Source organism: Nannobrachium achirus, assembly GCF_963921795.1.
Source record: "Nannobrachium achirus genome assembly, chromosome: 2".
Lineage (NCBI taxonomy): Eukaryota > Metazoa > Chordata > Actinopteri > Myctophiformes > Myctophidae > Nannobrachium > Nannobrachium achirus.
The window spans coordinates 32,528,937-32,554,417 of NC_137811.1; the positions used below are offsets into that span (position 1 = coordinate 32,528,937).

The 25,481-nt window shown below is 44.7% G+C and overlaps 1 protein-coding gene across 1 annotated transcript; it reads left to right on the forward strand.

Moving 5' to 3' along the window:
* The first annotated feature begins 1,008 nt into the window (after positions 1-1,008).
* stk40 (serine/threonine kinase 40) lies at positions 1,009-25,170 on the forward strand. Its single transcript, XM_080749675.1, has 11 exons — positions 1,009-1,204; positions 5,965-6,091; positions 6,526-6,611; positions 7,854-7,997; positions 9,947-10,171; positions 10,518-10,570; positions 15,915-16,030; positions 18,461-18,605; positions 19,090-19,209; positions 20,051-20,135; positions 20,283-25,170. Exons 2-11 carry the CDS (start codon positions 5,974-5,976, stop codon positions 20,493-20,495), a joined length of 1,305 nt encoding a protein of 434 aa, XP_080605801.1. The 5' UTR covers positions 1,009-1,204; positions 5,965-5,973; the 3' UTR covers positions 20,496-25,170.
* The last annotated feature ends 311 nt before the right edge of the window (positions 25,171-25,481 follow it).

Here is a 25,481-nt window from a genome sequence, read left to right on the forward strand (position 1 = left end):
GGACACCGTAAAAGCCACAGGCTGACAAGTGTTTCATGTGGCCATGCAGGGTCATAATGCTGCTGAGTCGAGGCAGGAAGGAGAGTGCAACAACCTTTAGGTTGCCCTCTCTATTTGACACAAAGTCTTCCTCATACCTGCCCACTGGTTTGAAACTGGGAGCCGTGGGTGGAATAGTCAAATAAGGGTTTCTAAATTCGGAAGGGTGGTCTGGAGGTTCTTTAAGGTCGCTGGCATTTAAAATGCCAAGTGGTAAAATACTGAGTCATGGGACAAACTCCAACAACAGGAAATTTCGGTTAAGCTCGTTCGGTTACAGGCATTTAGACTTAACTCTTATTTGTACAATAATAATAAAGGTGTAATACGATAATAAACACCAACGCTATTCTGATAACAGCGTAATAATGGTATGAAAGTAAAATGTAGAATGTAATCTCGTCTGCAGGGGTCTAATTTGAAATCAAGCATAGGATATACAGTTGCAATCATCTGAGTCATATTCTATTCTGAATGAAGAGCAATTTGATACTGCACGTTTAGTACAGTCACACTACAGTAAAGTCGCTCCAAATGGCTCGGCTCAAATGCATTTTCATCGATTTACAGTTGTAATAGCATGATGTAATCTCTCTCACTTTGCAACCTCCCTTCTTTATTATGAAAAAACATTTCATCATCGGCGCTCAATCATTTACCAGGAGGAGAAAAAAAACTCGCGTCACCAGGCGTGGAAAGCCTGGTTTCTATTTACTGTCCAGTGCTCAGACACGGCTTAAAGCCCGCCTACTGTATCCTGTTATTTCCACAAAACATAAATACACACGCACACATCGTTTCCGTATCCGCTCTAGACCGGATCTGCCATGTCCAAAGATAATTTATTTCGGTCTAAAACACAGGACGCCTGGGATTGGCTGAACGCAGCTGTCGGTCATTGCTATAATCGTGTGCGTCATTTCCGTTGTCAGGTGGTGCTGTCGCTGTGGAAAGATGCGAGCAGGGAGACGGAGCGGAGGCTTTTCCACACATTGTTGCTCGTTTCGGTAGCAGCAGCGAGCGAGCAGCGGCTAAAAACGACCCCGAACCCCCCTCCTTGGTCCCCTTTCAGCTGGAGGAACAAACAGCGTCGTTTGTGTGAGAAATGCCCCGCTTGTAACGACACGACGTGAGACTTTAAACCCCCGGCGGCGTTGGGCTCGAGGTAAGAATCGGTTTGACGAACAAGGAACGCTTCCATCGCGCGGCCGATGATCGCCGAAAAATCGCCGATCTGCAAGCTCACGAGGGGTCGAGGACGCGGCGCTTTGTGAGCTTGTAGATCGCCTGTTTTCGGTCGTACGGCGAAGTATGGAGACACCAGGCTAGAGAGAAAGGAGATCTCCTCGGTTTTGCTATGCGATATATAACTCCAAGTGGCCAGCAACGAGGGTGTCGCTTGCCAGAAAAACAACAGAGCTACACATCTTATCAAGTCGTGATCGCCCTGTAGATCTGTTATTTTTGGGCAAGCGGCACCCCTCGTGCGATTGACAAATTCAAATTAATCTTTAGCCATAGCCAACCCGGAGCTAATTTGTTTAAATGGCCTCCCGGCTGAACTGAGAGAAACTTCGCTAGCTATGCAACTTATTCGCCTCTTGCCTAGTAGTGCCTGGCTACAGTACATACACACTGGTGTGAATAATGTACTCTGTGTGAGTGTGTGTGTGCTGTGTGTGGTGGTGGCCTTTGCGATATTGGTGCATTTATGCTGCGTTTGGTAGTTTGCATTCAAACGCCACCAACTCGTTGTTGTGTTGCTGCCTTGCAGTACGTGGTCATGGTGCCCCCTTTGTGTGTCTGTCTGTCTGGCCGCTGTTGGACATGTCTTATTAAACCAAGCTTTGTTGTAAGCTTTTGTTGTAAGTATTTGTTTTGCATCTATCACACATACGCTTGGCGTTATAGATCACCCGTGTAGCCACGTTTTTAGAAATGTAGCTGCATTTTTGTGTAAATGCTGCATTCATTGAAGAGTAACTTCCCAATGAATGACATTAGTATGAGTGGCGTGGGGCGAGCAGATAGTTATTGTTGTGGGGACAACATAGCCCCTGGCTTCCCTGATAAGCCTTACTTACTGTCTGCTTGTGTGTGTGTGCATGAGTTGCATCATTGCCCTGCACAGTCTGTGCTTTTATTTGGATTAACAGGGCACACGCCAGATGTCTGGACCCTGTAGCCATAACCTAAGATGGCTCCAAGCAATACTGTATCCTGTCTTAATTCTAAAGATTTACACCCAGTTGTTTGCATCATGACCTTGTGGTCTCAGCCATGTATTATGGTCAAGGACGTCCCGACTTTAGCGATCTAGCCAGAGACTGCAGTTATAACTCTAGAGCTGACTAGAACTGGCGTGATTGATGAGCAGTCAACATTTCAATCAGACAATAGGATTGAAGCCCATATGACCTTCGAGTTGTAAGGGAAAGACTTTGCAGGAGAGGCAGCAAGCCCTTTGTCCTTACACCCTGCATTTGATCAATTTATTGCCTTTCCCCTGGGCTTATGTTGATAAAGGGATTTATGAGAGTTTTCTTTTTCCATTCTTTTTTCATATTAAGTCATCACCATGGCTTCTTTAAGTTTCCTTTGTTTTCTTTGTCCTGTCAGGCATTAAAACAAAGGTGTAGGAGTTCCTTGCAGAGCTCGCTGAGTGGCATGCAGCCAGGGTATCTGCTACAATAGATAGTCTTGTGGGTGGATTTGCAGCCACCGATGTGGTCGTTTTGTCCTCCTAATGCTATTTACAGAGCCCACATTTTCGTGGGCACTGACAGCATGTCTCTCCGCCTTTTGTGTGATATTGTGATTCAGAAACAAGTGTTTCTGTTCTCCTTTCTCGGGTACAATTGGAGGCAGATTTGTCTCGCTTGCTCGGTCATCGGCTGTGGAGAGAGGCAGACTAGCGTCAGATAAGGCTGTCATCACACTGATGTAATTTAGGTCAATGTGCATTAGTTGGTCTTGACCTCTGCTTTTTAGAGCTTTCTGAAGTTTCTTTGAAGCAGGGCATCCACCGTTAAGGGGTAATGGTTAAATTGCTGTGACTTTGTGGGGCACCTTCTACCCTCGACGAGTCACTTTACTGTTAAGGGTTCAATGTACATGGATTGGTTTTGCAAGATTTGTAAACACTGACTAAGTGGAGGATTTCTAAGCTAAGGGGATATAGGTCAGGTTTACTGGAAAACGGTGGAATTAAGGAAGCTGTAATGAGTTGAATGCATACCTACCTGGTGAGATATGACAGCAAATCAATATCACTATTATTTCAAACTTTAACAATTATTGGACCGGAAAAAAGGGAAAATTGCAGATCTACAAGGTCACTTGACTCATGATTGGTCATAACATGTTTGTTTGCAAATAAATATCGGTTTCCATATATTTTTGGTAAATTAATTTGCCCAGCCATGGGGCGCTCTTGGGTGGCGCAGTTGTAACGTCCCTGCCCACCGCCACAGAGGTTATTGGAATCCACCGTGGGGAATCCGGCTTTGTCGGGCGTTTATTTGGTGATATTGGTCATTGCACATGCTCCTACGGCCTGGAGCGGCACCTGTCCTCCCGGTGGGGGCTTTCACTGGCAGTCAGTCAGTAGGATACAACAGCAGTGACAACACAAACATGTGTGTGGGGACTCTGGGGAGGTATCATTTGGCACAATGACTATATTGGGAAGAAAGGGGGTAAACGTTTTTTTTTAAGAGATTTCTTTTGGCCACCAATAGATGCCTGTGTCTGAAACTGGCTGATAATATTGTGAAATACTTTCCTACTGCAGTAGGTAAACATTGAATTTCAATTCATTCTGTGTCAGCTTCATGGGTGCCATCCAATTGTGGCCAGTCAGACACATTGGATCATAATGATTTGTCTTATCATTGTCCCTTTGACTGCTTAAGAATAGGCTGTTCTCTTACTATCTGTAGTGTGACTCTGGGTCACTTGTGGTCTGTGCACATAAATGTTGTCACATGAAAACCTCAGCTCATCGCCCTCGGTGGGTGATGACTAGTAGCGATGGCGACAGACGGGCGAGCGATGTGATGACACTGTCTGCTGTCTGGGATCACAGAAAACCTCATGGAAGTGAGAATTCATATCGGCCTCTCCGGTATGCCTCCGTGTTGCCAAAACGCTGACCGGCAAGTGGTGCACTGCACATTCTGCACAACCACTATTTTGAAAACGCAGAGGTGTTGTGTATGATATAATATATTTAAAGTTTTACTATGTAACTTTTTTTATAAAACAAATCTTAAAATTGTCCTAACTGTTAAATCGCTAAAGTTTTAGAACACCCACTCCGTTATTTTCAGCTTCTGAAGCCTTCTCTTTATATGTTTTCTATGAGCCGTGAGGGGGGGAGAATTTCGCGCCATGATGACGTAATCTGCATCATCTGTATACGTTGTGTATACGTTGCCCAATCACATCGCCGATCATGCACACATGGTACACTACCGGCCAATCACAGCTTATCTGCCCTGGTCTTGAAGTGGGGTCGCCATATTTGTAGTCGCCGTGTGTCTCTTTACTCAAAAAGTAATCTCGCCTACCAGGCAGGGTGAAGTCGTCCGTTTCTCCGGAATGCCTGAACGCCCAGGAACCAGGGACCCCTCTAAAGATAGCTCTCGGCGTTGTGGAGGCAGACGCGGGGGTGTGAAGGTACGAAAAACGGGCGAAAGACGCGAACGCGACCGCGGTTTGCTATATGGCTACTGACCACTAGTTGAGAATCTTACACAGTATAGCTTTAAGTGGGAATTTAACTGTGATTTCTTTGTTCAGTTTTTCCTACTGATAAGGCACAGCCGTGGGACTCATTTTACATCGTCATTGGTGTCATCACAACGACATTTAAATACTTTTCAGAGAGGAATTCTAGTTCATGGGAGGGAACCCCCGGGCGACAGCTGGGTGAATCACTCCCTTCAGTCCTAGGCACAACTTCCTTGTTACTGGAACCCGGGTGTGATGGGGGATCATCATCATCATGGGAGAGTTCATTATAAGCAAACAAAACATGGCCTACGTCAAGGCTCCTGAAATTCGGGGCTGCAGGTCTACCGTGGCAGTTTACTGTTGGCTGTGTCATGATGTGTCACAATTTGCCACTGGTTCCTCCGGTATGCGTTTCTAGTTCCAGTATCCTGCTCTATTAAAGGTTTCAGCCCTGCAAGGACATGCATGTCACCAGCCAGGCCTAGATAAGCTGCCTGTACAGATTTTTAGATAAAACCATCAGATTAAGAGCGGAAGGATTTTACTGAATGCTTTGCCATTGCAACAGTAAAATGCTAAAACCGGACCTCTGTTGCAATGCTACAGAGCCGCTGCGAAATGTGTCAATTGACCAGCACTGCCACGCTCATGAAAGAATTCAGTGTCGGAGCAAAATGTATTTACATAGTTGCATTTTCCATTTCAATTGCAGAACATGGGCCCATTCTCAGTGCTCTATGTGGAGGCTGAACCTTTAGGTGTTGCCCTTGACACCAGCAGCCATCATGCTGAATGGAGTCATAATGGCCTGACATTCACACTGAGGTGTTGGTAAACGTGTGGGAGGGGTGTTTAAAACGGACTGGGAGGAGCTGCCCTCAAAGTTACCCACTTTTTCTCTCCTGTCCTTTTTGGTACTGTACCACATAACACAGCATTGCTCTCAGTCAGCCAGGAGCGCAACTCCTGAGGTCATCAGATTCGGTATGGTCATTCTTTTTTTTAAAGGACTGCTATTTTTAAGCGAATGAAAGTTTTGGCTTTGTTTTTATCATAGAGATAATTGTGTCAGATGCTCAGTTGAACTACTTTAGTCATGGGGGCGTAAACTGCAGAGAGTTTGCGATTTTGCATCCTTGCAGTCACATGTCAGTCTTCAGTGCTTTAATTTGCCTTTTCCCCCTGCAGAGCTCCAGTATGTCTAAGCGGCGCTTGTCAGAGAGGGGAGCCGGGGAGACCTCGGGCCGGGCCAGCAAGCTCCTGTGTCCAGGGATATCTGGCAGCAATGCCAAGAGAGCCGGGCCCTTCGTCCTCGGTAAGGGAGCTGCTGAGATTTATTTAAGCCCCAAAAGAGGGCCTGTGTGTGCAGGAAAGAAGTGGGGATGGGGGGGTGTCTGTGTGTGCACATCTGAGACAAGAATGTGAAGAATTTTTCTGATCCCCTTGACATTGGCTCAAACGCTCAGAATTCAGTCTGTTGCTTCCTACCTCTTCCCAAGAAGGCCTGTCTCTTCCATATTCTCAAAACCTGTCAGATCTTTCAGCATAACACACTTCCACTGCATTCGCTCTGCGGAGTGCCAAAGAAAACAAGAGGCTGAGAGGTGTGAATGGGTGCATGGCTGCATGCACATGCAGCCCAAAATGACTTGCAGAGACCACACACTTAAGACTGTAGCATACCTTTTGGTCAAGCAGCTGTCTCCCCCCGCTAACCAACACCCAACACGCCACCTTTTTCACTTGCAGGTCCTCGCCTGGGAAACTCACCAGTGCCCAGCATAGTGCAGTGTCTGGCTCGGAAAGACGGTACAGATGACTTCTATCAGCTCAAGGTAATAGTTTGTGTCTATTTAGTACTCTTCTTTGTATTGAAGTCAATGACTTACTGTAAGCTTATGGTTCAAAAGCAGTTTGAACATTCCCATCCAAACAATGGCCCCGTAACTCCATAGTCATCTGAACCTTTGACCTGCCTAAGTACTCAGCCTTGTTGTCAGAGTTCATTTTATGGCTCCCACTGTTTCAGCATGGGTCAAGCGACAGGCCACAGTCGGGCTATTTCTTTATTGGGGCAATCCACTAATGTCTTTTTACACAAGAGTCACATTGGGAGGAGGAAAAGAATGAAAAAGGTAGCACCCCACCCCACCTGGAATGTCAACTTTTGACCTCATGCCATGTCCATGAGGTGAGTCATTCTGGGACCGCTCCCCCCAGTGTTGCAGCGCCTCGGTGTCTAGTGTCTACGCCATGGCTTGTTTACTACACAGTGGGACATGTGCCAATGTGTCAAAGCTTTAGTGCCCCTTTTGCCCCCAGCTGCACAGGCACACTTTAGCCCTCCTTTAGAGTTTAAAAGCGAGACCTTTTTGGCTTGTGTTAATTGTATTAAAGTGTAAATGTATAATAGTGTCCATGAAAAAATACACCATATCAATTTAAGAAGTACTCGGCTCTCCAGCTGCCCCCCCTTCCAAAAGTTTTTGGATCAATCAATCAATCTTCCAACTTTCCAAATCCATTTTGGTTACAATGAATTATGACTCAGGTAGGCATTGTTTTTTATGAAACCACAATTAAACATTATATTTCTGTTAAAAAAGAAAAAACGATTTAGTAGTAGCCACCATCAAGTTTGCCATTACTAGCCTCGGTACTCGTGAGCAAGCAAGCTAGTCTAATATCATTAAAGCAATGTTGTCTATGTCATGCAATTAATTTCTGAAACGGGTCATTATGTTTTGCATGGTTTTGGTAGTTTAGTGATTATGGAGGGCAAAGGCGGGGCAACATCTAATGGTGTGCGTCAGTGGGGGGTGAGTGCCCTTTATTATTCGCTTGAGCCCTTGCCCCCAAAGACGTCTGCGCTTGGCCCTGCAGCTGTATAGTTCACCCCCTCCTCCCGCTACATGCTAAGCTATGGTCGCGTGCTTTCCAAGTTAAATTATTCCGAGCTTTAAGAATGGTCTTAATCTCAAGTGGCACAGGCTTTTGCCCGTTTTCTGATCCCCATCTGAGTCTGTGCCAGGTGACCTACAGTAAATTACCTTTTGTGTGTCTTTGCCTTGTTTTAGATCTTGACACTGGAGGAGCGGGCGGACTCTGCCGGGGAGACCCAGGAGGAGAGGCAGGGAAAGATGCTGCTACACACAGAGTACTCCCTGCTGTCCCTGCTGCACAACCAGGATGGAGTGGTGCACCACCACGGCCTCTTCCAGGTACTAGTCTGTCAACTACTGTCCCAAAGCCACACTACAACCAATATGGTTATCAGCCATGGGTCTCTCACTCATCAAAGTTGCCCTGTAGAAGAGCTTAAGCTAAATGCTATATAGAATGCTGTGGCTTTTAAGGAAACAACATGACATAAAATTGATTACTTGTCAGAAAGCTTACGATTCACAAAGAAAAAAGGCTATAAAAATGATGCACACAGACGCATACCTATTGCCTCAATTAGAGATGTTACCGATCAATCGGCAATGGATCGGATCGGGCCGATCAAAGCGTGATCGGCGATAATCGGTGGTTTAGATCAAAAGGTAAATTCACCGATCCGATCCGATCGGTGCATCCGATCAACCAGCCGTTCAGTATGCCCACTTGAGGCCATTTTGGGGTATTGATTTCCACAGTGCTGATGGAATAATTAGTTACTGCTATGATAATAAATACATAGTAATGCTGGTAAATAACTATAAGGCAAATATATAAATGAATTCATGAGTGAATTAATTAATTAAAGTTAAAACATTAACATTTAGAAAATATAAATAATATATAAATAATAACTTGATCGGATCGGTGATTGATCGGTATCGGGTGATCAAACTTTTGTGATCGGTGCTCGGTGATCGGTTCCAAAAAACCTGATCGGACCATCCCTAGCCTCAATGCTTTAAAGAGAAACATGAGCTTCATTATATAACGACAGTGATAGAACATTGAGACTTTATATACTAATCTGTGTTAGTCAGCTCTGTGGGTGCAAAAAAAATGCCAGTGTGTACAAAACACACTGGCATCACCACAGAGAAGTTTCTGTTGGTTCTGTAAATTGTTTCAAAACAAGTAGGGACGTGCTCTTTTTTTTGCGCCTTGGTAAGTATGCATACTGTAGGTGAGCTCATCATCATTGGGTTTAATTAGATACTTTCGTTTTAATCAGTCTTGGTTCAGTGCATAGGAAGGAGAGCAAAGCTAAAAGCCATTCACAATGACTCACTCCCTCACCTCCTTCCTCCTTCCTCTCTTCCCGTACGTCTCCTGTGTTAACTTTGTTATTGTGCCATCTGCTTGGTCTCTCTCTTCTGCCTTACACAAGCTCCTGTCCCACTATAGTAGTGTTCTCAGAATAGCACCATTGAGCTGTGGCAATCTCTGATTCATTCAAGGCCCGCAATATTGATTGAGTTATTATAGAGCATCCCCACTGCACTAGAAGCAGTCGGTAATGAAAGCGCTCACGAGGCCGTAGCTCTCCCTTTGACAACCTGATACAGAAATCAATGGAGGAGCCTTGGTTCTGCTAAGACCTTAGGCATAAGCCTGTGCAGAAGAATGACCTTTTGTTATTCATCCTCAGTTACCGCATCCCCCAGTAAGGAAGGGCGGACGTGTTCCATTCACATTTAGAGCGTGCTACTGTTGGCTGCAGGCATTGCTATTGATTGCATCCCCAGGCCAGCGTCCTTCCCCTGTTGAGTGGATCACTTTGATTGTGTCATGCGCTACAGGAATCCATTCCACGTGATTCATGCACAAGCTGATTATATTTGTGATGTATATTGATCTAAGGGGTGGGGGTGTGTATTATCAGACCACCAGCTCCATGGCTTTTCAATAAACTTAATAGAAAAAAGCCCCCCAAGGGCTCCCATTCTAACTAAAGTCATAATTCTGGTGATCATCTTTAATTCAGTTCGTGTTTTAGGGCCAAAATACATATACTTTGCTTTTATATTATGAACCCAGAAGAAGTCTCTGTTCCCATAGTTGTACCAAAATAAGGTGAGGCAGTGTCTAGTTATTATGCCCACAGTTATCCTTCAAATGCTTTTTGTCTTTAAAAGAATAATCTGTATAATTTAAATCACTTGCATAGAATGTGCTGTAGAAATAAAACCTGGCCTCGTCTTCACACTTGTCGTTTTATTTGCTCTCCCAGGACCGAGCGTACGAGATAGTTGAGGACATGGAGGCCAACAAGGTGCGCAGGATGAAGAAGCGAATCTGCCTGGTGCTGGACTGCCTGTGTGCCCACGACTTCAGCGACAAGACAGCGGACCTCATCAACCTGCAGCACTATGTCATCAAGGAGAAGCGGCTGAGCGAACGCGAGGCCATCGTCATCTTTTATGACGTGGTGCGAGTTGTGGAGGCCCTGCACAAGGTGAGGTCCAGCTGACCTATAATGTATGCATGTTTACATATCATTTATTGCCAAAGCATTCTTCAGGTGTATGTACAATACTTAAATTGCACAGAATTGTGTTTATTTTGTAAAAAAGGCAACTGAATGATAAAAGGAAACGTGCTCGAACTTTTTGTGCCTTTCTCAGCACGGAAGGCAAACTGCATTGTTGTTGTTTCGGGTCATACATCCCTTCGATGACTCATTTCCCATGTTCGAGTGCCACTCCCAAAAATGAGATGAAAGATTGTTTTGATTGCAGTGATTCACTCAGAGCAGTTTTGACCAATCTTTCCTATACTTCTCTCTCTCTCTCTCTCTGCAGAAAAATATCGTACACAGAGACCTTAAGCTTGGAAACATGGTGCTGAACAAACGGTAAGATGAACCGCGATCAATCTGCCAGTCAGGCCATCTCATTGGGGCCCTAGTGTTTTCATTAGACTTTGTTGTCAAGTTAGCCTGCCAGTAAGTCGCTCACTTTAGACTCGGCCATGCATGAGAGGCCTCACAGCCAGGCCCAACGACCTGTATCCAGTGTGCATTTGACCTTATACCCAAGCAAGGGTCAAGTTCTCAGTCCCAGAGCCTGGGACCAGCCATGCTAACTTAAGAGTAGTTTCAGTAAAAGTGACTCTGACTCTCCTGTCTGGTTCTCCCCCATGCCTGTGTGTTGAGTAAGACTTGATGATTCATTTCCCGCAGTCACATTCCCTGGGAGTGAGTGAGGAGGAGTAGGAGAGGGGGCTAGAACCTAGTGCAAAACAGAGGGCGAGGAACGTATCTCTGCTTGCCTTTGTTCTCTCTGGGGAAACTGGCTGATGGTGGCTGATGGTGATGGGGGGGTCAGAGTGTGTGTGTGTGTGTGTGTGTGTGTGTGTGTGTGTGTGTGTGTGTGTGTGTGTGTGTGTGTGTGTGTGTGTGTGTGTGTGTGTGTGTGTGTGTGTGTGTGTGTGTGTGTGTGTGTGTGTGTGTGTGTGTGTGTGTGTGTGTGTGTGTGTGTGTGTGTGTGTGTGTGTGTGTGTGTGTGTGAGCGTGCGCAGACTGCGCACGCGTGCAGGGGAATGGCACTGCACAGCACACGTTGAAACCCTGGTGTGTATCCGTGAGTGCACCTCAGGTCACAGAGTGCCGCAAATCGGATAGGCTCTGCGGAATGCAAGCTCCTCATCCATAAAGCCCTCTCCAAACACCATGTGTGCAGAGTGTGTGTGTGTGAGAGAGAGAGACAGTGAGTGAATTGGGGGGGGGGTGTTTGGCTTTCAGACACTCCTTTTTTCCTCCCCCTCAAAAACTGCTAATTCTGCTGTAAATGTATCCAAAGCTTGTTGAATTTCAATCATATTCTTTGCTATAGTGAGAGACATTGTTAGCAGACTATGTTTAAGCAAGCATTTTGTATCACAGCTATTGCTCCTTTTGTGACATGTGTTGGCACAGTAGAGTGTGCCCGCTCAGAGACGCTGGAAAAATACCCCATAAAGCCAGCCTTTTCATACGGAGGCCACATGACTAACAAACGCACGCTCTCGAAGCCTACGCATGCTCATCTATATATACATACAGATACACACACCTTCACAGCTAAGCATGCATACATCCCACAGGCATGATTGTGCATAATCACGAGTCTGTTCTATTTGCGACGGAGGCCTCTCATTCTCTTGGTTTTATATGCATGGGTGCATGCATTGAAATGTAATGCTCCCAGGTATGGCGTCACTCTTAATACTCACACTTTCACACACACGGAAACTCTCATGCGTGCATAGTACTGCATACATTCACTGACTCTCTCTCACTCACACAAGCACATGCACTCACCGTGACACACACACGCACACAGTGCTGTAGCTCCGGTGCCCTCACCAGCAGTGGTGGTGATGAAACAGGAGAGTGTTTTGGCCAGAGAGAGGGAGGGGTGGCGGAGAGCATGGAGCAGACGAGCGGAACACTCCGTCCCAGCTGGAGACAAAGGAGAGGCCTGCCAAAGGCCCCATAGCTCAGGGCTGACTCACACACCGCTATGCACGTCACACACACACACACAGAGTCATCTCTCTGTTTACCCTCTCCTTTCTCTCTGCTTCTTTTCATTTGTAACCATCCCACTCTCTTTGCTTTTACTCTCCTTCTTTCTTTGTCTTCCTGGCATGTCCTTTGTTTCCTCATACTTTATTCCTTTCGATCAAAAAAATTCGCTAGTGCATTTCCTGTCCCCCAACACCAGACATGCAAAATGGGTATACTGTACAATTTAGGAATTTAGCAGCAGTTGTTAGCCAGCACACATAAAAATACAAAGTGTTAATTTCACTCTTGAGAGTGCAAAATAGACCCATAAGAATTTTGTTGTGCAGGATGCTGTAGATCACTGGTTCCCAAACTTTTCAGGTCGAGACCCAAAAGAGAGATTAGTCATTTACCTAGGACCTAGACTAGTAAAGATAGCAGATCTACAAGCTCACAATGCGTCGCTTCATGCAGCATTGTGAGCTTGTAGCTCGGCTATTTTTACTACTTCTTAAACACTTGTTTTCTAATTTATGGAATTTGTTATATATTATTACTACTTATATATATTTTTTTATTCATGAATATCTTAGCTTTTGGGTGAATGTTTTGACGAAATGTAGGAAACAAAAATTAAGGGCCCTAAAAAAATGAGTCCGCGACCCACAAATGGGTCCCGACCCAGTGTTTGGGAACCAGTGCTCTATGTATGCATGTAAAGCTGTATGTATGTTAAACTGTATCGATTTGCCTTGACATCTCAATGCTGACGCCGGGGCAGTTGGATGTGGATACGTGATGCACCAACACACAGTATGCAAACAAATACAGCCACACCACACCCAGGTGCTAATAGGACTTTGTCTACTGTATAGATTGCTTTCAGTTAATTGACATCAGCGGGGGTCTGGTGAGCCATCGTTTTGCCATTGTGTTGAAGATTAGCTCACACATTTGACATTTGTATGCAGCTGCCCTTGCTTTCTGCTCAACCCCCTTGACCCCCCCCACCCCCGACTTTGTCCTGTTGACTCGCTGGTCTGTTTGTCAATTCAAATCAAGGGAGCTTTATTGGCATGAGAAAACATACGTTTACATTGTCAAAGCAAGTTTCAAAACATAATAAAAACTGTTGAAAATGGGGAACATATATACATTTGTAGGCGGTACAGCATTGCGTAAACGAGCTATGTCAAATTTTGTTGTTCTGTATATACAGGGTATGAAGCTTTTTGGAACAAATATCATTTCCCTTTTCTCAATGCAATTTCAGTAGCATACAAAGGAAGGAAAAGAAAAAAGACTCAGTTAAAACGTGTTTAAAGGTAGCAGCTCTGTTTATACTGTACGGTATGTGCAGTAGGTCTAGATGCCTCTCAATGGTTTGTAGTCCTTGGGGTGGTTGCATTCCATTCTCTAGCCTTCTTTATCGCAAAAGTTCACAAATCTTGCTGCTGTGTTCGCTCATTGTTGTATTTCTCCCAGTAGGTATGGGAGTTTTTCTGTCGTTGGTCATGTTTGCCATGTTTTTGTTTGCTGCCGTGTTAGTTGTTGACGAACCTTGCTCCATTTTTTTTACCAAGGTGCTAGCCACACCATCGTTCCATCTCATTATTTTGAGATGGAGACGATAGGAATACGTTGAGAAAAGGCCCTGGCCGCCCATCGTGTAATGCAATTCCCAGCCTCCCTCTCTCGGGATCAAATCTAACTTCCTGCCCGAGACCCTCAGACGTTTAGCTCTTAAAGAGAGGTATTTTTGGGATGTGCAATTTGCAACTCCCTGTGCAGAGGATGCCCTGTATTCAACCTTGTCCCATCTCATCAGCAGGGACAGGGTTTATTTTCAGCAGGAGGTTGTGGTGGGGAGAGTTTGGAAGGGGCTGAGTGGTGCGGGGGGTTAGTTGGTCGGTCGGGTTTCCTGTGTACCCTGGGGTCACGTGACCAGGAAGCGGAGATGGTGCGGTCTCCCATGTCCCTGGGGACCATCGCCTCAGCGAGGCCAACATGCAAGTTCATTCACCCAATCTCCGGTGCAAGAATAGAAGCCTGGGTCGTGATGCGGGCAGACAAAAGATGGAGCCGCTCCTCTCCACAAAGGAGGCTTTTAATGTCGAAGGCTCTTCAGAGCGCCATACTTTGTTTCTCCAGCCTGTCCTTGTGCACATCATGATGAGGCCACCGTGGTGGCGCTTCAGAGACTTGGGCCCGTTGATGTTTTCCAACTACCCACCCAGAACATATAATTGGATGACAATTATTATTTAAATCAGTGGTCTTCAACGTTTTCAGGCCAAGGACCCCTTAGTTGAGAGAGAGAGATGAAGCAGGGACCCCCACCACAACCTGTTAATATAGATTCCATATAGTTTCATCTTTTGACAGCACAATCGTCAGTGTATTTTGGAATGGATTCATGTCAATTTGTGTTTTCAGAGATTTAACCACTTGAACCGTCAATACTTAATAAACTTTCACTCTGTACTTAGTCTGCTCTTTTCCCCTCTACACCAAACCTCTTTGCCTAAAATAGACGATCTACAAGCTCACAACGCCTCGCAGGCGAGCTTGTAGATCTGCTATTTTTGGCTAAAGTGGATGCTAGGGATCAAGTGGTTAGAAAGGAGAGAAGTTTCTATCACACAAAGATATGGAGGACCCCCTGTAGTAACTATGAGGATCCCATAGGGGTCCCGGACCCCCTGTTGAAGACCCTTGATTTAATTGGATCCTTGAGTGGAACAACGGGATATCGGAGCATCTACTAGTGTGGGTGTTAAAAGGGAATTGGCTCCAGACATTAGAACGAGGATGAGGATGCATGGATAAAGCAGGGTGTGAAAGTGAGAGGGAATAGGGGAAGCTGTTGACCTCAGGTTCTTTAGAAAGCGGATGTGAGTGAGGAGCGTGATCCTGAGTGGACCCAGGCTGCAGACTGCAGCTGTGTGTGTGCATGAATGCTCACTGGTGTGTGGGTGTTTGCACGCTTGCATTTTTATGTTGAGACCAATTGAGTGGGTGCACTTGAAGGTGTGCATGTATGTGCATATTTTAAAAGCCATCCCCACCACACATACAGATTTACATACCCTATTCGTCAGCCCAGTCAGTGCCACGCAGTCCTTTGTCATCCAGACAATTATCCCAAGCCACAAGTTGACTCACATGTTTGTCAAAGCATAGCTTTTTATTTTCTCTTCCTCTCTCTCTAAAGAACAAGGAGAGGCAGAGTAGTCCCCCTTGGTTTAAAACCCTATATGATTTCACTCTGCCACACACAAACTGTTTATCTTTGATGAGTCAGGCAAAGAAATGGGATCAGCCCACAGTGTTTCCACAGAAACCAAATTAGCCGGACTTCCACGGTAACCTCGAAGCGCCAGTGTGTCTGGGGCACACACACCGTCTGGAGATATCACAGGCATGATGGGAGTGGGATGGCTCTCTTTGGATGTGGTTACGATGAGGAGCACGAGTCTCTTTCAGATGCTATTGCATCTGCTGCCTCCGCAACTCGCAAGGCCCTGAGATCCATTAGACGAGAATCAAGTAGGCCTGCCACTCTCATCCAATTGTGTCAAGTTGGATGAGATGGAAGCATTCAGGCTATTATTAGGGTGCTGGCTGTACATTCCTGTGTGTACCAGTAAGTGCAGGGAACATGCGATCAGCAAACTCACCCATTTGTTCTCTGTTTTTATTTGTTTAGGACTCACCGGATCACCATCACCAACTTCTGCCTGGGAAAGCACCTGGTGAGTGAGGATGACCTGCTAAAGGACCAGAGAGGAAGTCCGGCCTACATTAGCCCTGATGTACTTAGTGGTGAGAGAACAACACAATGCGCCTTGCACACTTCACTTTCACTTTGAAAATAAAGAGTACAAATATGGGATTATTTCTCTTATAATTTTTATCCCACAATTTTGTAACCCATTTTTTCACCCAGTGCTAATTGCCTATGTAATCCTGGGCTCTGCTCTCCCTCTGCCACGCCTGGGGAGACAACGGACTGACCTCATGCTTCCTTCTATGCATGAGGAGTCCAAGTTGCTTCTTTTCACCTGACAGTGGAGATTTCCCTGGTTTGGACGTAGCGCGTGGAAGGAACACGTTATTCCAACCAGTTCCTTTCCCCTCCATCAGGCGCCCTGGCTGGCCAGGGGGAGGCATTATTGAGACCAGGATTATGGGATTATATTAGAATTGTTGACAGCAGGAATGGGACTATAAGCGATATTATTGTTTATCGTGATAAAAAAAACACTCATGATAATCGTATTGTGGAGATTTCAGTTAACTTGATCTACCAAATCTCTTTGCCAAAAAAATAGCCGATCCACAAGCTCGCGACGCAATGCGACGCTTTGTGAGCTTGTAGATCTGCTATTTTTTGGCAAATGTTCCCCAGGATAATGGATGTTGGGTATATTGATTATCGCAATAATAATATAAAGTGCAATTTCTTTGGTCACAATAATCGTGATATGAAATGTTCATATCGTCTCATCCCTAGTTGACAGTGCGCAGAAACACAGAAACATGATGGCATTCGAGAGGCTCTAATTAGGTAATAAGTACAATGAGCTTAGTCGGTCACCTGTCATGTAACTGTATTGATCAGTAAAAGCCCCACTCTGATATTTATAGACCTGCCTGCTTTGAGGCCAAACTAATTGGCTGAGGCGACTTGTTTCCATACCAAACAGATGGGCTATTCAGCCAACATCACATGTTAATCTTTGCGGGTGATAAGAATGCCAGATATGTTAAGCATTTTTCAGCGTTGGCAGCCACTCGCTGCGTCTTCCTTCACTGTTAATCCTGTCCTGATATGCTCCTGTTTCCACATAATGCATGGCCTTGAAAGGCAGTTGGCCCCTGTTCAGAAGGCTGAACCTGCTTAATGTGAGTCCAGCTGAGAAGCTGCGAGTCATTCAAGTGCATTGCATAACGTTGGCCAGTCGGTCTCGTGTTTGATTGTCCGGCTATTGGGCAATAAGGATAAGGATGTGTCGCAATCTCTGAAGATTGGCTTCATTCTACAAATAGCTGCATTCTTTTTTTCCATTTCCTTGTTGGTTTAATCATCGTAATGATGAGTTTATTATTTCCTTATGTGTTGAAAAAGATGATGCTGAGTAGACGTTGTCGTGGTTATAGCATACTATGTTTTCTGTGTGTAAGACATAGATAGAGTTGTTCCTTTTGTGTTTTTAAGTGAGGAAATTAATCTTATTGTTCAGCATTACAGCATGGATTTTTGCTAGACGAGTTGGAAGGGCTCTCAATGCCGTTAGAAAGGATGTTTAAACCCCCGCGGTCCATTAATTACTAGAATCCTCTCTGCACACAATAGGCAGGTGTAATAAAAATAAGTGATGCCAACACTCACACACAAAAACCTGCCTTCAAACAACCACCTCATAAAGGGGAAAACAAATCTGCACACAGAAATCCCAGAGAGTGTTGCTAGATCAGCGTAACGTGACAGACGCACAAAGAGAACGGAGCTTTGGTGAGTCACGCGTCGGATGAGTCACTGGAGGGAAACTACTCCCATTTACCTCCCCTCCCATTCCCAGCCTGTGCCTGTTCCTGTATGTGTGAGCGTGTTTGCATGTGTCACAAGCCTTACCATAATTGCCCACTGCTGCCGCCGTTGCCGCCGGACTGGCTGTGACAACACTGCTTATGGTCCTGCTCCGCCCTCCGGCCTGGCTCGGCTCGGCTCCTCGTCGGCTTGCTCATCGGTGCTCCACGGCCGCCTCTTAATGGCTCTGCCTTAAATAATCGTAGCCGCACACTATTCCGTATGGCAGTGAGGTCCCTGATATGTTTGGGAAATGTGATGGACGTCAAGTAAAAATGACAGTATGTTTGAGTTGTGTCTGTGTCGTAGCGGTCTGTTAAATGAGCCAATGATGGATTGGACGCTCATCAAATAACATTACTATGTGCAAATATTAAATGTATAAACATGATTATTCATTGATTTATTTCGAACCCCACGCCACAAACGTCCATTTAATCGTGTCTTGTATGCATGTATAAAAAACAAAATCATAGAAATTCCATGAATTAGAAAACAAATGTTTGAAAAAAGTAGTGAAAATGGCAGATCTACTTGAAGATCGGCTATTTTCACTAGGGTCCCGGGCAAATGTCTAATTTCTGTTTTGGGTCTTGAGCTAAAGAGATTGGGAACCACTGATCTACAACACACTGAACTCCTGTCCTCCTGTCTTTTTCCAGGCCGGCCGTACCGTGGCAAACCCAGCGACATGTGGGCTCTCGGCGTGGTGCTGTTCACCATGCTCTATGGCCAGTTTCCCTTCTACGACAGCATACCTCAAGAGCTATTCCGCAAGATCAAGGCTGCCGAGTACTCCATCCCAGAGTGAGTGTTCAATCATCCTGGTGCTTTGCATCCATTAGCCTTTTGTTGGCAAAGGGCCTTATTGCACAGCGCTAGCATCAATTAACTTGTTTTCATAGTATGGATAGACCAGTGGTTCTTGTCAAAGGACCCCCAAACTGTATTTTGGACAAGAACCCCCATCTGAAAATGTCCTGGGACCCACAGAAGACAGAAAATTATCAAAATTAAAAATGTGGAAATTATTTACAAATGTTTGATATTTTCAAAAACGTTAACAAATATTTTCGATATTTTTCACAAACATTTCAAAAATGGATGTACAAGCTCGCAGTGTGGCACCTTAATACTACCTACGCCACTCCCACACGTCTCCTCTTTTGCTGACTCTTGATTTTAGTCGCATCCTTCAGATAGTGCTGACAGCTGTGGATGTGTGTAACCTTTTCCTTCCTGCGCCCCATTTCCTCTCTTCTTCTCCTCCTCCTCCTCCTCCTCCTGTCAGGGATGGCCGTGTGTCAGAAAGCACCGTGTGCCTGATCCGTAAGCTGCTGGTCCTGGACCCCCAGCAGAGGTTGACTGCAGGAGAGGTACTAGAGTCCCTGAGCGGCATCATTGCCTCATGGTGAGTGCTCCCCCTGCTGGACAATAGAAGGATTACATGGAATTTATCACCTTTCTGGTTCTAATGTATTAGTTATTTAGCAGGGGTCATCAATGTGTCCTTACACTGACAAATGTGTCTATGGCAAAGAATTGGTCTTGTCCGTTTCTGTTTTACACATTATAATGTTATTTTGATCATAATACCCAATTACTGAATGTCATGTCTCCAGGTTATCTTCAGAATATGTATGACACTGATTTAGTACGACACCATTGCACATTAGGAGTCCACTAGTACTAGAGGTTCTCAAAGATTGTATTTGCAAGGACCCCCATAACAATGTTCCACTTGTACACTCTCAGAGTTAAAGACCTGTTATGGTCATTCAGGGATATCTCTGTATGTGTTTCTGGTATTATTATTGTCTGCTCATATCCATGGCAAAAACATACCGTATATATTTTCACTAAAATGTCCACCACAAGCCAGCATGGCGATGACTCCTGTTGCTTCGACAGATTAGACAATGAAAGTATCTGAAGTATCCATTGCATTCTACCCGTTTCTATTTATAAACTAGAAGGTTGACTTACACGATTCTATAACTTCATGTAGCTGGCTTGTTTCTTTCTGGCCTAGTTGTATGATTGACACTGTTAGGACTTGTATTATGCCGTATGACGTTTTTTATGTTCTACCAATGATAAACAATTAAACATCACTTAAAAATATACACTCATACATTTTGACTTGATATGTTTGCATACATGGTTGCCATGTAGCGAATGCATGTAATTCCTCAAATTTGTGACCCATTCCAATCAACAAGACTCTCTGTTTGTCTTTCTCTGCCTCACAGGCAGTCTGTGTCATCGCTAAGTGGTCCTCTCCAGGTAGTACCGGACATTGATGACCAGGTCAACCACCCTGAGCATTTGCAGGAGGTAAGAAGAGTCTAGGGACCAGTATGTTGGTAGTGTAATGGAAATTGGGGTGTTATTTTTCCGATGCATTATTAATTCACATTGGACCAATTGCTGTGGGCATGTTAAGCAAATTTCTAAGCCCCCCCCCTTACTCTCCACCACAAGGCTAAGGTGACAGAGGAGTCCTCGCAGTACGAGTTTGAGAACTACATGCGCCAGCAGCTGTTGCTGGCAGAGGAAAAGAACACTATCCACGAGGCCAAGAGCGGCAAGCGGCAGTTCGGCAGCATCCCCCCCGTGCGCCGCCTGGGGCATGATGCTCAACCCGTCAGCCCCCTGGACGCTGCCATCCTGGCCCAGCGCTTCCTACGGAAGTAGCACCCCTCACACCCCTCTCAAGTCCCAGGCTCTGGCCTCTAGACCCCATCTCCCTCTCAGGGGCTTAGAGTCCAGTGAGTGCATACAGAACACACCTACAGGGGTCCTGGCTCAACCCTGGGTAAAGGGGCCGCTATAGGTGGCCTTTGGGCTAAGCTAGGGGAACCAGACACTGGGGGGAGAGGCCACCAAAAACAGAACCTGCATCTTCACACACTACGGGATCCTGGGATCCCCCTCCTGTAGAGTGATGTCGGGAAGGCCTGGTGGAGGATCTGAACCAAAGCCGCCCCTGACACCAGCCCCCTCCCCCCCCCCCCCCTGCCACAGTCGCTACAACAACACCCTACCTGGAGTGTTGAAGAAACTATTAAGCCCTGTGTTCCATCTCCCACATAATGAGATCTCCCCTTCTGTAACACTTTGTACCCATCTTACCCTGGAAAACCCTGAGCAATACAGGACCAGAATCATGTAGCAACCCTATCTCTCCCCAACGGTATTGCCTCAACTCGGATCAGCCTAATCACGGACATCACTCCGATATACCTCCATGTTCCCCACTCCGACTCTTCTCTCTGACTCTTTCTCGCTCGGTCTCCCACTTTTTCTGTCTTTCTCCCTCTCCATTTTCCTGTAACCAAAACAACCCGGACTGGTCCTGTCTGTAACAACAACTTCAAATCAATCAATCTACCTCTCTCTAGCCTGAGTTATACTTAGTTGCATGCGGGTGTTGCGCACCAGAAATAAGCAATGTACAAGCTGCGACACGTTGTGAGCCTGTGTCTTTTTGGGGCACGGCACCGGGGCGCAACAAATTATAACTCGGGCTTAAGTCTCTCTTCTCTGTTTGTAAACCATGTTCACTGTTCTTGAGAAAAGAAAAAAAAAACTAAACAAGGGATTGTAAAAGGGGAGTCTAAATGCTACCATCGACGACATAGCATTACCGTGTTCTGGCGGAGCAGTTTAAAAAAAAAATGACAACCTTGAAATATTTTCTCGTGGGTTACACTCACAATCTGAATAAGCTTTTTTTTTTTTTTCCTATTAACCACATAAGTAGCATTTACCCTTTTCTACTCACATCGAAGACGCAAAATATCAAAAGTGTGCACATGACGCACCATTTGATTATATGCAGAATGCATCGTCTCTTTGCTTTTCGCTCATCCCTGTGGAAATCTATTTTTAGCATCTAGGCAGCTAGTGTCGGGTACCTGGAAGTCACAACGCCAAGAACTGAATGAGAAAACACTGTTTTATCCTCCCCCTACCAAGCCATTTTTGGTGGTAAAACTTCCTCAGTGCCATTACAGTGAAGATCAGGCACTGATTTATTTAAAATTTATTTTATTTTGATTTTTTTCTATTGCCAAAAACCATGTCTTAAAAATGATTGTTAGCCAAGGAACTTGATACCTCCAGCCTCGTTCAGAATCAAATGGCTTCCAGGTATTTCTACTTCCCTGTTCTATCCTTCATCAAGACGGCTCATGAGGGGACAAGTGTTTTTCGGGTGTGAATGTGAACTTACCGCTTTGATTCGTCTGCAGTATCTTGTGAGTGTGTTGCACGTGTGATTTATGGCCCAGAGTAACAAAGAAAGGGGTCTGAACTGCTGCAGAGTTGTGTCAAGCCTAATTTATGCCCCCATAGTACGACGGTGTCGCTTGCCTATAAGAGCTGATTTTATTTATTTATTTTTAATCTTGTATAGTGTCTTCCGACTGTTTCCCCTTCAAAGGAGTATTCTTCTTAACTTCTATGGAAGTGTATTCCATTATTCTCTCCTCCTGGGATAATTATGATCTGGCTCTAGTAATCATGTTGTAGTTTTCTCATGACGCATAAACTCCATTCTTGTCTTGAGTAGCAGCCAAGTCACACTTCAGGTGCTAGATCTCCTCCGTGTATTCCTTGATAAAAGCCAGATTTTTAGTTAGATGTGCGCCCGCGTTAAGCATGGACAATGGACGATTTACAAGCTCGCAACGCACTGTTTGGTGAGGCATTGTGAGCTTGTAGATGAAGTAAGAAAAACCTGGCTTTATAGCAATATAACAAGGTGGTCCTATTATGCGCTTGTTGGGAGAGGTCCCTTCCTGGCGGAGTAGTGAAAGCTGAAATTTGTTTCTTTTCGGCAAGTGACACTGCGGTGCGATATGATTCATAAGAGTATGAATAAGGTTTTACGCTCTGACATTCGCAGACGCCCCCCTTAAGCTATCCTCCATCTATTATATTTTTTATCTGGCCTGCCTCAGTGGCAGACACTGTGAAAACCAGAACAGGCTTTGCTAAAACAAGGGGCTTGAATGGCTCAGCTATCATCCCCCATCACAAATACTTGGTGTATATTGGGTAAAAATCTAGTTTTAGCACATTGCTGTTCTCAAGCCCCCTCTTTTAGCTTGACTTGTAAATGCTTGTATTATCTTGCCATATAGGCTACCTGAGAAGACTAGCAGGTGGGCGATAATCGATACTGTAACGTTTCATAGAGAAATTACAGGTTTAAAGTGTAGTTGTCAGGTCCTTGTGGACGTGGGATATACTCATAATCTTCACCAAAGGAATTCTCCCAAACACTGCTACTAACCTAACCTGTGACTATGTTGGGCATCTCTATATTGCAGCTTGCCCTTGTGTGTCTGCATTAGGCTATTTAGACTTCTTCCTATTTATATCCAAATTTGATTGCATGAGTAGAGGCGCTGTCTTCTTACTGCTTCCTCTTTTGCTTCTTGGTAATTTCATGTAAGTTGATTTGTTATTTATTCACTTGTGTAGACTGTTTTGTTTTTCTCTTCCCAGACATTGGGACAGGTATTCCAGACATGGACCAAGCTTAACCCAGGGCAAATAAATGCTAATCTCCTAATGGTGATGTACCCTGAATGCTTGATGTATTTTGTTGTGCGGTGTTGTGCTCCAAAAATACAAGCTCACAACGCATCAACGTGTGTGTGCTTATATATGGGCTATTTTTGGTGCGCGACACCGGCACGCAACCAAGTATAAATCACCCTTGAGAACGACCTCATTGTCCTGGATTACTCTTGGTTCGTGTCTGTGAACCCTGTCCAAAACATCTCTTCTTCTCTCACAGCTTTAAGCAAAGAAAGTGTTTGTGACGTTTTTTCAAACCTTTCAACCTTAGCCATTGTTTTTTTTTCTCTCTCTCTCTCTCTTCCCTTGTCCCAGCTACCTTCATGGAAGAACAGAGTTTGTATGGTTTTCGTGTATTTTTTCTTTTCTTAATCGTCGTTTTGCCACGGTTTCAGTGGTCAATTTAAGCTACACTAATGAGACTGACTCTGCATAGTTCTATTTTTTACAGAAAAAATAATAATACTCGCACATTATCTTAATTTTGATGGGAGTGGTTTGTAGTGGTTTATACTGCTGTCACCCCCACCCACTTGACCCATACCAGGCTGCACACTCTGGCCAGTATGTAAATAATGTATCATCGCAACTGCGCCAGTCCCGCTGTATGTAGTGCCCTCTATTGAAACAACACCAATTATTGTTTCAACACATCGATTGGCATGCGTTAAGAGCAGTGGTTCTCAAACTCCTTAATTTCAACGACCTCCCCTAACTCCGAGCTTGTACAAATGGAGCCGAATGGACCTGCAAGTGTCCATTTGCTTCCATTTGTACACACTCGGGAGTTACAGACCTGTAATGGTCCATTCGGACCCCTGAGGTATCCTGAACCCCATTTTGACCAACACTGCATTAGAGCATAGCCGAAAGGCCACCAAGCCACCACATTCAGGATATCGTAGAAAATGTCAGCTTTCTCCCGCCTCAATGTGAATTCCCATGGGTATAAAGCAGTATTGTAGTAGCCTAGATTGTTCATCAGAAATGGGTGTTTTGCTTTTCTTTGTATGAACACACTCATGTTTGTTGAACGCTGACATAAAGTGATCATCTGTAGCGAATGTCTATCAATGCCATATTCCACGAGGCCCCATATAATATTACCCAACTATTGAATAGTAAAATAGAGGTTCAATAGACACTTGATGTTGATGTATTATCTGTCCCTCATTCGAGGAAAAAAAAGGTGTTCACGGTCATCTAGCCGGTGGATTCTTTTGACCACAGTCAATATTTCTTTTCATTTTACTTTGACGGAGTTGTATTGATAGACTGCAATGTTCTGTGTGGACTGAAAAGCATGGACATAGTGTGTGGTGAAACTCTTTGTATAAGATGTGATTCATTGCATGATATTTGAAATGAACTTGTGAGCTGTAAGACAACAACCGTGTAAAAATTATGTGTCTCTCTCCCCCCTACCCTTCTTTTTTGCGGGATTCTACCCCAAAAATCTTGAAACAAAATTATCATTCTTAAGAAGACTGATCCAATATTTAGTTTCTAATACATCCAAATTGTCTTTTGGGATTGTTCACTCAAATTTCCAATGGGGAGATGGGAGATGCTCAGTCTTCACTATGTAAACGATGTATTGGACTTGCTGACTATTTCAACTGGAAACTAGATAATGTAGGATATGATATGGTGGAAGATCATTGAAACCCAATGGGATAATGTGTTGTAAGCTGCTTGGTTGAACAATGGGCATCTAAATACAAAAAAGAAGAAAAAAAAAAGAAACTGGGTAATTGTACAGATGATAAACACGTTTGTATAAAAGACATATTTTTGTACTTCATCAGAAATCTACATGCATGTCAGCAATAAACTTTGATATGGAAACAATACTTTGTGTCTTAATGAGACTTGAAAATGGCTTTGCATTTTAATTCCAACGTTGGCCAGTAGGTGGAGCACTTTCTTAAAAAATGAAGCAACAAGTTCCATAAGAAGTACACTGAAGAGACATTGCTCTCTAGACTGAGTTAATGACCGTAGACTCCATAAATGTGTGGGTGGAAAAGTCACCAGAAAAGCTTGTGAGAACTTTTAAGGCAGTTGGTGTGACTTTGGCACTGTGCACGT